This window comes from Nuphar pumila, chromosome 9 (genome assembly GCF_984573655.1).
Source record: "Nuphar pumila chromosome 9, dmNupPumi1.hap1.1, whole genome shotgun sequence".
Lineage (NCBI taxonomy): Eukaryota > Viridiplantae > Streptophyta > Magnoliopsida > Nymphaeales > Nymphaeaceae > Nuphar > Nuphar pumila.
In genome coordinates, this window is record NC_143257.1 from 117,520,023 (window position 1) to 117,534,358 (window position 14,336).

A 14,336-nucleotide genomic window follows, 5' to 3' on the forward strand; every position below is an offset into this window, starting at 1 on the left:
ACATAGATCTAAAAATTATGGTTGTTTATGCGGATTTCAAAGAAATGATGATAGATACATGTTAGAATTTATTTTGAATCATAAATATGAATATACACAGTTCTATTTTTGAAAAACTAAGCAAATGAACAAAAGCGTAAAAATGAGCTCAAAAGAAAAAAAATATAGCATGTGTTAGGTTGTTTGGATAATTCCACAATCCTTAGTAGATGGAACTTAGATGTAAGTTGAAACTTTTAATTCCATTTTCGAAAAGGAGAGTGGAAAACTTTGTGATCCTAAGTAACTGAGAACAGATACAAGTTGAAATGTTTGACTCTCATGTTATAAGGGTGAATGAAGGAAGTCACTTTTATGTCTTAGTTGATATCTTGTGATATGTATTGAAAAGTATAGAAGATATTGACATTGCACAAGGCATAAAAGCAGACCACACGCAAGCTATAAGAGAAGAATGAATACGCAAAAAGAAAAAGCGTGAAAAAAATGAAAAAAATTGAGAAAAGAGCTGAAAAAGAAAGAAAAGTTCAGTGCTTAGAAGTATGATTGAGAAAACCTGTGCAGAAAACATATGAGTGAGGATAAGTAAATAATAATATGTTTTTATTGGATTTTCTAAGAATAAAACATAAATAATTGTGATATTTAGAAAAGTGAAAGAAATTCTTTTTCTGTGGTGGTATATAAAAGATTCTAATTATATTGTGATTTTGAAATAACAGGAAATATTTGTGAAAATAAAGTCTTTGATTACCTACTGATTATGAAGATGTGTAATATTATGCATACATGACAGAGATGTTTGTGGGTAGCATCACTGCAAACCCTCACGAGACCTTACTCGTCCACTTGGGTAACCCAGGGGTTGAAAGGGCTTGTTGCATGAGCTAAATGCAACCGTGATTCCTACGAAAGTGAGTTAGGTGATAGTTTGATTTCTTGCATTTTTCTAGTTTGCTCGAGGACTAGCAAAACATAAGCATGGGGGTATTTGATCATGCATATAATTCAGGGTTTATTAACATTTAAATATGCATGATTTTATGAAATAATGTTTCAAAAACCCAATTTTATGTTAGTTTTCGAGTAAATGTGCTAAAATGATTTAAAAATAGAAAATGCATGAAAAATAGTTTTATTTTACATTTTTATACATATTTTAGTTTTTGTTATATTCATAGTAGTCTAGTGTTAGTTTTTAATTAAAAAAAAATAAAAAAAAATAGAGAAAATAGTTTTTAAAATCATTTTAAATGTTTGTTTTTTTTAGAAAAGAAAAAAAATTAAATATAAATATAAATAGTTAGAATAGTTTTTTTTAGTTTCTTTATAAATAAGTTTTGATTTTAATTTTTGAAAACTTTATAATAAACTAGTTTACATAGTTTTTGTTTTTTTAAAATTGAAAAAAAATATAAAATAACCAACCGGTTTACACGGTTTGGGTTTCTTGGAAAAAATTGAAAAACATGAATAAGCAAACCGGCTGGAACCGGTTTGCATTGTTTTTGAATTGGAAAAATTCTGTTTGAACCGGTTCCAGCCGGTTTGGGGTTTTAAAACCCACGAAGGAAGAAAAAATTCATTTGTCTCCCCATTTACGCCAAGTCCTTCTTCTTTCCCCTCTGTTCACTCTCTTTTCCCCCTTCTTCCACCGGATTTCCCCTTCCTTTCTTCCCTCTCTCTTTTCCCTTGCCTTTCTCTTCTCCCTCCTTATCTTCTTCTTCAATCCGGCGGTGGAGATCTTCAGTCCGGCGGCGGCGGCGTGAATGGTGGAGGCCACCTCTTCCCCGATTTCTTCCATTTCACGGTAAGCATTTAATCTTCTTCTTCTTCTTCTTCAGAACTTCTTCTTCTTCTTCTTCTTCTTCTTCTTTATTTCTTCTTCATCCGATTTCTTCTTTCTCTTCTTCTTCAGTGTGAGTTATAGTTTTTAATTCAGTATCAGTTAGACATTTTATGTTTTGTGCATCAATACATCACGCATTGTATTTCTGTTAGATCTGTATTTTTTTCTTCTTCTTATTGCATCTTATATTCAGAAATTCTCATCGCATACCTTGTTTCAGTAGATTACATTTTTTTTCTTCATTGTATTATCCGATTTCATCATATTACATGTTTTTTTTTAGATCATTAGTTTAATAAAAAGTTGATTGTGATCATCGGGTCTGATAAGTTTTATTTGCATTAAATCTGGAGAAATTGTAAAAACATAGCCGGAATTTCTATTCATTCACCAGAATTTCTTGTTTGCCCTGAAGTATTCTGCAATGGTCCAACATAGATTGATCTGCTGTTCATCAGAACAAACAGAGCTTGATATGCTACATTTCCTCTGAATCATAATACAACAGATTGATCGAATGATTGATCTCTGGATTGAATGACTGAAGTCCGAAAATCAAATGTATGCTTCCGATCAATCAAATTCCAGCGATCAAGATCGAATCTATTTTTTTCGATCATTTATCTGATTTCACTCAGCCAGAAGTTGGGATTGACATCTGATTTCTAGTTTATCATAACCATAATCTGCTTCAGCCGGATGCCCTTCACATGTACCTTGAAAACCAGGAATCCGGCATTATCCTACCTGAGCTCTCTTGATCTGCCGGAACTTATTTTACCCATTGCTGTGAAAAGTTGATCAGATATGTGTTTCAAGTTCCATTGTCGTGCCTTTACTATTCTTCATCAGTGTGTAACTGTTTAATTGTTAAGTAAGGGAATTCAGTAAATTGATTAATTGATTTCTGGTTTGATATTTGAAGCCAAACCTATCTGTTTTTTTTTGGCAAGGTTGTTGTGTGGCTGAACCAGATTAATTGGATACTTGGATCCGGTTTGAACTACTGAATTACTGATGTCTAATTGAATGGTTGGATCAGATGTTAATGATTAGCTGATTTCTTAGATATTACTTAGTAGGTAGATTGCTTAGTGTGTCGATAATAGGTTACTTAGTTGATTGATTAATTGATTCTTTGATATTGAAAATAGTTGTTAGTTGCTTTGAAATTACATTAAGTACTTAGGTTTAATTAGTGATTTGTCATGAAGTTTAACATAGTTAATAGTATTACTTAGTGTTTGATGCTGTTAGTAGTGATTTAAAGTAGTTAGTAGTTATATTGCATACTGTAGCATTAACATTGTAGTACTTTTCATTTAGCATTTAGTAATCATTTTCATTCAAACTTTTCATCCCATGTCGTTCACATCATCTTTCCTTGTTTTAGCATTGAATTATCATAAACTGTGTTTAGTATAGTTTTTTCGTATATCTGGTGTACTGCTTGTGTTCATTTGATTTGTGCAGGATTGCACAGGAGTGGAGCTGAAGTGATTACACTACACGCAAAGTACGAAGAATAAAGCTTCTTTTTACGTTTTAGTTTAGAATTAGGAATTTAATTGGGTTTGTAAATATTGCACTTTACGCCCTCTGCGAAGGGTATTCATTTGTTGTAATAGCTAGTTGTTTTTACTTTTCTTAAAACATTTTACATTTCAATAATTCAACAATAAAGATTAGTTTAGACTTGTGTGTTTGAATACAACATATTCCCGTTCCCTGAGTTCGACCCGGTCTCATCCACTAGTGAGAACCGGTTTTTATTATTTGATGTCTGGTTTTCACATGTTTTACATATAAAAATCTTTTCAAAATTACAACGATTTAAAAGAAGACATCATCAGACAACCTTGGTTGGCACTCATAGCTAACACTAACAATCTATAATGCAATTATAGAGTCTAAAAATGCATGAAAGTAAGAAGAGAGCCTTGTATAAAGGTGAATCAATCCCACTTAACTAGGAGAGCAAATTGTTCAATTGCTCAACTCACCCAGCTGGTACCTAGGGTAGTACTTCTGATTGATGATCCCAAGGGTTCAAGTGCAACACCACCTGCAAAGAAGAGGAGCAAAGAACTGATGAGGTAGAAAATGATGAAAAGAGTAACTTGCAATCAAGTAATTGGTAACCTTCTAAGCAACCATTTTAAGTTGAAGCTTAAATTTATCTCTTGTGAAAGAACACTAAATGCAGACAGGATCGATAATTTGTTGGATCAGCTAGAAACATATTTTACATTATATAAATATACTACTTCTCAAAAGCTCTCTTTTACTCATTTAAAACTCTCTAAACATGCTTTGAATTAATTCAGATATGAATAATCATGTCATTTCTTCCATTGGAAGATTTTTTTTTTAAAATTTTGATGAAGAGACAGTTTTATCCACTGGCTAGGTGGTAGAGCCATTCAATAATACACCAATGAATGTCACAAGCAAGCCACTTCCTTTGATATCCTTATTAATGAGCACTTGATTCTAATAAAATATAATATGAGATTGCATAAAAATTATCTGGAAAGATGAATCAAGAAAGCTAGTCGCAAAACTATAACTATTCAATGCAAAAATACCAGAGCATCACCAAGAACATCACTCAAAAGCACAGAAAAATAAAAAAGACAACAAAAGAATGGCTAAGAAAGTTTTTAGTGCAAGTGAAATAGAAGAACAAGAGGAGGTCCAAGAACCTAATCCCAAGTTATACCCCACAAACAGTAACATCCTTTAGAACCATAAGTTTTAGAGATATCCACTTGAAGATTCAAGTAGAATATAGAAGAATCATCGGTGCGACCGTAATTTGATCACTGCTTGTCCAGGAAAAAGGTAAGTAAATGCTTGTGAAAGGCTTGTTTTATTGATGGTGAGACCTAAGCAATGAAAACCAAAAGGATGAATTGAGATATTTTCAAAAGTTGTATGAGGGTTTATTTCAAAATCTTCAGTTAACGCATACCATCTAAGAAATTTGTGGAGCATGGGATCCAGTTAATTAGAGATTCTCTATTACTTAACTTTAGCCTCCACTGGAATTCACTATTACAAAATGAAGATATTAAGAGGAAAATTATGGAGCTTAAAGGAAATGGATGACTAAGCCTAGCTATGTATCATATTGTTATCCAGTCATTTTAATGTCAAAGAAAGATAAGGTGGCTAGAGGATGTGCATTGATTATCATGCCCTGAATAAGATCACTATGAAGAATAGATATCTGCGTATAGATGTTATTTTATAATTTTTAAAATACTTTATAATTATATTTAATAATATTGTCAATAATCAGCATACTTTTATATGTTAAAATATAAAAGTGCTATATGGTAAAAAAATTCATGTCCTTGTGTCCTTGTTTGAAAAAAAAGGTGCATTCATCCCGCATATACATGGTCCATGTACGTGCTCTGACCTAAACCTTGCACATGTTTGGAAGCAAGAAAAACTCTCATAGGAAAAGAAAATTTTTTCTATTAAAAGTTTTGAAAAGATATTTTTTCTAAATGGAAAATTTTCACTTGTTTGGGTAGCATGACAAAAATAAAAATAGAAAATCTTAAAAAAATGAGAGAGAGGAGGAGGGTGGTGGTGGAGCTTTTCAGTGCAGTTTTTTCGGAGATGAGTGATGGTGGAAAATCATCATGGGGGTGGTGGTGGAGCTTCTCCGGTACATTTTTTTGAAAGGTGGGTGATGATGGGTGGTAGTGGTAGTGGTAGCGGTAGCGGTGAGATGTATGGTAAAAAATCATCGTGGGGAGGGGTAGTTTTTCAGGATGTGGGTGATGGTGGTAGTGGTGGTGGTGGTGGTGAAAAATCATCTTGGCTAGTGGTGAAGCTTCTCTGGTGCATTTTTTTGAAAGGTGGGTGATGGTGGGTGATAGTGGTGGTGGCGGTAAGATGGATGGTGGAAAATAATCGTGGGGATGGCCGTTTTTTGGGAGGTGGTGAACATTGATGATGGTGAGATGGAGAGAGAGAGATCACAAAATTTCCCTCGAAACATTCCTTCACCCTCCCTTCTGCAGGATTAATGTTTCCTATAAAAAATGTACTTTTTAGAAAAATTCTCTAAGAGAGAAATGTTGTCTAGTTTGGAGTGTTTTTTTTCATTTTGTATCACTTTTCCTTCATCTTTCCCCCTTCCAAACGTGCCCTAGTGAGGCAGAGATCAGATAGTTTTATGTGTAGTCTTTTGTTTAAGAAGTACCATTTTTTTCCTCATAAAATCAAACTCAATATGGTCCTAATGGAGTACTTAAAATTTGAAACAAACATGTGGTAGGTGGACCTAAAACCACCTACTGGTTTTGGCGTCAAAACCTGTTTTTCAGAGTGAAACCTGGTTTTAGTTTTTTTTGTGTGACTCAAAACCAGATTTTACTAAACCAGGTTTAGGGTCAAACCTAGGTAAAAATCCAGCTTAGGAAAAACCTTGTTTTGATGACATGCTAACAAAACTTGCATGGTTTTCTGGAAACCTGGATCAAAACCTCAATTCTAAAAAACTTTGAAAACCTGGTTTTGCTGTTTGGACGACAGCTACTAACCTGCATGTAACCTAGTTATCAATCTGTCATCCAAATCATTGGTGTCTATGGGTTGAGCTAGATCCAACTCATAGATTGATAGCATGTGAATCCACTTGTCTTTTGGTCCAACCTTAGTCGCGTTGATTTCCCACATGATTTAGAAATGACTCTTTAAATAGGTTTGGCACAACCATATTTGAGCCACAGTATGATCCCACTTATTCTTAAATTATATATCCTCATGGTTAACACCATTAAGCCACATGTTATCACTTATAAGTCAACTAAATCTAGTTTAACATATATGAAATCCATATAGAGCTGTATGATTGTTGATTTTTTAAGTTATATACAAGCATCTGTTGATGGTTAACACCCATATTTGGCTATTCAACACTATGATCCACATGGTAAATCCCAAATTTGAACTACACATATCCACTTCCAAATTATTAACAATGTTTGAGAGGTAAAGCATCGGGCAAAGACCAATTGAATTATCTGTAGATTAAAATAAGTTCCCAAAAGTTCTGATTCTAATAAATGGATTTCACAAACTAATAGCACAAAACTGAAATTTGAAGTCCACACAAACGAGGCTTTATACTGTAAGGATAAATTTTTAAGGTCCATATAATCCCAATGATACCTTGTTGAAGGAGCAGGGGACCCAGTTTGTCTAGTCAAAAGTAAATTGCCCTTACAATAGAATCTTTTACAAGATTGGTGGGTGGTGGAATCATTTCATGACCCATGCATTAGGCACAGTGCCTGCAAAACCCACATCCAACATCTTAGATTTAAATTTTGATAGCTCACTTTGCTTCTAAGCCTGCCTGCCTTTTGTTTGTTTTTTTGGGTTCATAGATAATAGTGATGGACCACACTTTCTTGTAGTGGCAAAACTAGAAAGCAATTAACTCTCAGAAATTAAAAGTAAGAAGATCTTCAACCTCAAATGCTTTACATAAATCATGTAAAGCATAAACTTGATGACCACAAAGAAGTTCCACGACTCAAAATTCCAACTTACAGAAAATGTTTAAGTTTGATCATGAGTGCACTGGAGTCACACTTTCTTTCATCTAAGGCAACTAGTGGTAATGATGGTGTTGGGCTAGATCTCCAGGAACCAAGGATATGCATATATAACATCCTCATATATAGTATTATCCATAGAAATTGCTGGGCAAGTGTGAGCAATTAACTGTCTACCAAGGTGCCCTTGCTGAATTTTAAAAGACCTCTTTTTATGTTATTATTTCTTTGATTATTGCACTCTTGCTTTCAATTTAAGGATCCAAACATTATCAGTAAAGCCTGCTAGCATTCCATGCTTAAAGTATCAGCATCATTTTGCATTATTATTTTATGTAGCCTTTACACTGAAGGGAAGTAGAAGCCATCCTATAAAACCTCAGGATATTGTCCTCAAATAAGCATCAAAATCTTTGTAGCTAGCCTTCACCTTATTTAAAAAATGGCCTCCACTTCCACGTACCTTGTTCTCTTTTCCTTCCTTAATCTCATTTCCTTTGCATATTCTCGCGAATTTTCGATCATTGGGTACGCCGAAGATGATCTTAGCACAGAAGAACGACTTATCGATTTGTTCGGGTCTTGGTTGTCCAAACACGGGAAGGCTTACGACACTTTCGAAGAGAAAATGCAGAGGTTTGAGATATTCAAGGACAATCTTATGCACATTGATAAAGTGAACAGGAAGAATAAGAGTTACTGGCTTGGGCTGAATGAATTTGCAGACATGAGCCATGAAGAGTTCAATAGCAACTATCTTGGTACCAAAGCCATTCTGCCAAGGAAAAGAGAAGTTGGTGACTTAAGGAAAGTCTTTAGGTACAGAAATGTTGCTGATATTCCCAAGTCTGTTGATTGGAGGAAGAAAGGGGCTGTCACTAGTGTGAAGAACCAAGGGCAATGTGGTAAGACTTATATTAAGATTACTCTTCCTTTTCTCTTCTGTGATCAGGCTGGTGTTAGGTGTATAATTAGGGGTGGCAAAACCTGACATGAACCGCCAACCCGACCTGCCAACCCGCCTCTTAGGCGGGTTCGGGTTGGGCAAAAACGAACCCATTTAATAAATGGGTCGACCCGCCTAACCCGTTTATTAAACGGGTCAGGTTCGTGTTAGGGGTATGCCAACCCGCCAACCCGGCTGACCCGTTTAATAAACGGGTTAGGCGGGCGGGTCAACATGCCAACCCGTCCGCCAACCTGCCAACCCGTTTACCCGACCCAACCAGTTTATTAAGCGGGTTGGAGGGTCGTGTCGGGTTACCCGTTTAATAAACGGGTCGGGTTCATGTTTGCCACAGCCGACCCGTTTAATAAACGGTTCGGGTTCGGGTTGAGGTATGCTGACCTGCCAACCCGACCTGCCAACCCGACCCGATTGCCACCCCTATGTATAATTGCATAGATGGATCCCTTTAAAAATCATATTTGCGTAAGTTTTTTGTTTAATCCAAACTTATCATTGTTTATTTGCTAAAAACCATGTTTTGGATCGAATCAGAATTCTTGATTTTTAGTTAATCAAGTCTTTGGTGCAATACATACCATTGACTTTCTCATTGAGCTAAAAACGCATTAAGACAAAAAAGGCTTAAACTAATACATGTCTTGTACTAAATAAAGTATAGAGATCACATTTGTCAGTTTAGATTAAATAAAAAACACATACAAGTATGTTTTCTAAAAGGGTTTGAGAGATAAATGGTCTTGGAGCTATATATATATATAAAGAAGAATGCATGAAAAATATATACATAAAATATGAACTCTTAAGTGTGATATATAAAATATATATAATTTAAGTGTAATAAATAAAAACATATATATTCCATGTATAAGTAACACAGAATGATTTTACATGAGCCGACTTTTGTTCGAGTCGTCTCATTCAGGGATGAGCTAAGCTCAAGCTCAACTCAGCTAAAAACGAACATGAGCCGAGTCACGAGCTCAATCCACCGGTAAATGAGCAGAGCCCTGAGCATGCTTTGTTCAGTTCGTTCGGCTCATTTACCAGCCCTAAACCCAACCAAATGAGCGGAACCTTATTGGGCTCAGACCTCTGTAATTGCATTTGAAGAAAAGCATGCAGAATGAGTTTCGCTATGTATTGTTGTATCAACTGGGCATTTTATAGCAATGTCTCAAATCTCAATCTACATAAATTTTCGGCCTGGGAAAATCTCATAATACATTGGAAATTCTGGTTTTTCTTTGAAAAATCTTACTTGGTAAATAAAAATATGAAAATATAATCATAATACAAAACAATAAAATTATGAATAATACAAAACGTATGACAAGGACCAATAATCAGCGACAAAGAAAAACTTCAGAGATAATACAGTCAAAAATCAGAATTAATTTCTCATTTTCAATTAACACTACTAATTAGCAGACATGTAGAAATTAATCCTGGATTTATTGCCTTAATGGCCTTCATTTTGTGGTAATAACTAGGTAGGCATTTTTCCAAAGTTGCGCCGGTAGTATTTACTTGCCTACTACATTTGCAGGCTATTGGCAACCTATTTTGCTTTTTTCTTTTTATTTTTTGTATTCCTTTTTGTTTTTTCGGGGATGGGTTCTTAAGGGATGAATGGTTTTTCAAAATGCATCTTACATTAACTTCAAGCCTTCATTAAAAATCAAATTGCACTTTTTTGGCCATCTACTAATTCCCATTTGCCATTTTGTTTTTCATGAGCATTTTAGGATATGAGTTTTACCATTATTTTGATATATAGCTGCAAAACTAACTTTATAATTAAACATTCAATAGTGTTCCTACAATATCAAAATCTAAGAGCAGGATATTTAACAGTAGATTGTGTTCCATAATAACCACATTGTTATGGGAAATGCAGGTAGTTGTTGGGCGTTTTCTACTGTTTCTGCTGTGGAAGGCATAAACCAAATTGTGACCGGAAATCTGACTTCTCTTTCGGAGCAAGAACTCGTTGATTGTGATAACTACAACCAAGGATGCAACGGTGGCATCATTGATTATGCCTACTCTTTCATTGTCAAGAATGGAGGTCTACACACAGATAAGGACTACCCCTATCTCATGAGAGAAAGCAACTGTTTGGAAAAGAAGGTATTCCACAACTCCATATATATATATATATATATATATATATATATTAGCTGTATGACCACCTTCGAGCATGACCAAAATGAACATGCGCTGAGCGCAAGTTTGCAAAAGCACCGATAAAGGTCTTGGCAGAAAAAAATGACTTTTAGCGATGTTTTTAAAGCATAGCTAAAGGCCATGGGTGAAAAAATGGTCTTTAGTGTTGCTTCAAAAGCGCCGCTAAAAGTCAATTTTGATGCTGACGTGCACTCAGCGTCCGTTTTGGTCATGCACACTACTCTCTCTCTCTCTCTCTCTCTCTCTCTCTCTCTCTCTCTCTCTCTCTCTATATATATATATATATATATATATATATATATATATATATATATATATATATATATATATATATATATATATGAGAATGAAAACCTCCCCCAATGAAAATGGTCTCAAACCTACCAAATGAAAAAACTTTGGTATTTTTTTTTAAATTCTGACTTGTACAATGTGTTCAACATGATTGATTTACTAAAAATCGACACTTAGATCATGAATTTTGGATTGAACAATGGTATTTGGAACCTCAAAATTTTATGAAAATTGTATGCCATTAATTTTTGAAACTTATAAAAATCTATCCATGCATGGCAATCAAATGCTCTAACAACTGATTCGTATAAAAGCAAGCATATAGATCACATGGTCGGAATTTTAAAAAAATACCAAAATACAATAAAATGTCCATTTGAAAAGTTTGGGAGGGTTTTCCATTGAGGAGGTTTATCAAAATCCTACATATATATAGCATTGTTGAACACCTCTGGCATCGAACGCCGCTAAGATGCACATTCGAGGGCTTTTAGTGGTGGTTGTGACCTCAACTAAAGGGTTCTTGAGCACACAAAAAAAGGCACCAGTGATTGTCCATGCGATCGCCAGTGCATATGAGTTTGACATTTGGTCGAACATTTTGGGTGTTCGATGATGCACCCCACTATATATTAGTAACCCGTATCATCAAACATGTAAGTCGTCTGACACAAATCAGAACATTTTTTTTGCATTTTACAGTTTTTAGCATCTTAACCGCTGCTAAAAACTCTTTTTTTGATTTTTTTTATGTGCATTGTGTGTTTGATGATATATATATATATATATATATATATATATATATATATATATATATATATATATATATATATATAGAGAGAGAGAGAGAGAGAGAGAGAGAGAGAGAGAGGTGGCAGCTGCTAACCACTTTTAGCTAACTGCACAACTAACCAGACTTTTGAAGTGCGTTTTCCATGTTTTCATTTGTTCTACATTATCAACACTTGGATCATGTTTTTTTGATTTTAAGTCTTGAATATTTATCAAAACCTTAAACCGTTCATTTTTAAACCTTATCAAATCCTACCTGTATCTAAATCGGATGATCCAACAATCGATTCCTAAAAAAATCAAGCATTTATATATAAGAACAAAGTATCATCTGACACCTTTGGCATCAAACGAAGTCTAACGCACACGAGGCATCTGACTATTTTATTTCGCCTTTTGGACCTTAAGGGTCCTCAACCGCCACTAAAGGTCCTAAAACGAAAAATTAACACACGCCATCAGTGGCCCACATTGCGTCCAACTAGGGATGGCAGTGGGGCGGGGCGGAGGACAAGGTCTCCACCCCCGCCCCGCCTCAAGATTAGAACCTCCATCCCCGCCTCCATCCCCGGCCGGGATGGACTTTAACTTCCACCCCCGCCTTCATCCCCGTTTCATGTCCTCCATCCCCGGTTCAAACGGGGATGAGGCGGGGCGGGGTGGGATATTGCGGGGATGGGTCGGGGCGGGGATATTGCGGGGAAAAGTGACGGGGATGGGTCAGGGCGGGGATGATGCGGGGATGGGTCGGGGCGGGACGGGGAAAAGTGTACGTCCATCCCCGCCTCCATCCCCGAACGGGGATGGATTTTAACCTTCGTCCCCGCCTCCATCCCCGTTTCATACCCTTCATCCCCGGTGGGGCCCTGCCTTCCCCCGGGTCCACTGCCATCCCTACGTCAAACGGTACTCCCTACTATATACATATATCTGTTCCTGTGAATGTGAGAATGCTGGTGGCTTATTAGGGAGATCTTGAAGTTGTGACCATTAGCGGATACGAAGATGTGCCAGAAAATGATGAAGAAAGCCTCTTGAAAGCTCTAGCACACCAACCTGTGGCTGTTGCGATCGAAGCTTCAGGAAGAGACTTCCAATTCTACAGTGGGGTATGCATCCTTGTACTCAAATTAGCATTACCTCTTCCATTAATCTTTTGAAACATCCTTACCAATTCAAGGCTAAGGGATACTTAACTTGGCATCTGTTGATTGAATCCTAAATGTTTCAAGTTCATGGCGTTTAGGGGTGGACATCGGGCCAGTTACCCGACCCAAAATATGCGGGTTTTGGGCTGCCCTGAGCGGCCTGAAGCTGATAAATGTTGGTAGTTGGTACAACCTGGGCCGGCTCCAGGTAGAGATAAAATGGCATCTCAATTGAGCTCAGCCCGGCCTGTTTACTAGTCGGGTTTAAAGGGCCCTGACCCAATGAGACCCACCTGGAACTTAGCCCAATATCGTCTGGGCTCGGCCTGAACCCCACAGGAGTCTGGTCAGGTTATCAGTGAGCCTGGGTCTGGGCTGGGCCTCAGGTTGTGCTGGACTTGGCCAGCCTGATGTCCAACCATAGTGGTGTTCCTGTTAGTAATTTTGGTTCATGACAATGTTGGCAGAATCGCTTCTGAATCGAACTAGATTTTCCAAAAAGAAGCCTGAATCGTTGTAGATCAAATAATTTTGGACTGGTTTATTGAAAAATATTGTTTAAAAAAATTAGAAAAATAAAAAACCAAAAAAATTACATACATAGGCCGAATCAAATCCGATTCAATCTGTATTAGGCAGTTTCAATCCGATTCAGCCTAACTGGGTCCGAATTGGCTGATTTGGGATCGAAATATGGCTGATTCAATTCAACTTTGACAACATTGTTTAATATTCCCATATGCTTAGGGACTTGCCCAATTGGCCAGGAAGCTTCCAAGTACCAAGTCTATATGTTCAACACTGAAACTAAAACAGAGTTGATTATGGAGTCTTAGGTAGCATTTAGGGGGCTTTTTCAATGTGGATCGGTTAAGGTTCATGGTGATGAGGATGATCCTGGTTGCTGCACATATTCATTGTTGTCTTTTTTAGAGATGATCAATTCATTAATTTGAATTGTTTAATTTTCAGGGGGTGTTCACAGGACCATGTGATACTAACCTAGACCATGGAGTAACATCAGTTGGGTATGGGTCATCAAAGGGGTTGGACTACATCATTGTGAAGAATTCATGGGGACCAAGGTGGGGAGAGAGAGGCTACATTAGAATGCAAAGGAACACAGGCAGAAATGAAGGACTGTGTGGCATCAACAAGATGGCATCCTACCCAACAAAGCATGTTCAGTTCTAAGTGCTTCAGTTTTTGTGGATTGTTTGTTTGGCCTTTAAATAAAGCTCATGCAGCATACTGATAAAATGTAGTGCTTGGATGTTGAATGGATGCACTTTTTTGAGAACTAATTAAATGATATATATATATATATATATATATATATATATATATATATATATATATATATATATATATATATAGAGAGAGAGAGAGAGAGAGAGAGAGAGAGAGAGAGAGAGTAATGTGTTTTTTTTCACTGTTTGACTCATAAATGTGTTGGTTATGGCAGATTTACAAGGAATCCACACCTGGATCATGTGTTTTCCATGAAAAAATGA

General features: G+C 36.3%; 1 protein-coding gene across 1 annotated transcript; it reads left to right on the forward strand.

Annotated features, from left to right (window-relative positions):
• Positions 1-8,059: 8,059 nt before the first annotated feature.
• LOC149829021 (cysteine protease XCP1-like) lies at positions 8,060-14,120 on the forward strand. The gene is made up of 4 exons (XM_090017029.1): positions 8,060-8,336; positions 10,299-10,531; positions 12,643-12,783; positions 13,795-14,120. Exons 1-4 carry the CDS (start codon positions 8,060-8,062, stop codon positions 14,014-14,016), a joined length of 873 nt encoding a protein of 290 aa, XP_089873155.1. The 3' UTR covers positions 14,017-14,120.
• The last annotated feature ends 216 nt before the right edge of the window (positions 14,121-14,336 follow it).

Coding starts and splice junctions, on each gene's coding strand:
- LOC149829021 (XM_090017029.1), top strand. CDS start 8,060: ATGCAGAGGTTTGAGATATTCAAGGACAATCTTATGCACATTGATAAA. Junction 8,337..10,298: donor GAAGAACCAAGGGCAATGTG/GTAAGACTTATA, acceptor TGGGAAATGCAG/GTAGTTGTTGGGCGTTTTCT. Junction 12,784..13,794: donor ACTTCCAATTCTACAGTGGG/GTATGCATCCTT, acceptor TTTAATTTTCAG/GGGGTGTTCACAGGACCATG.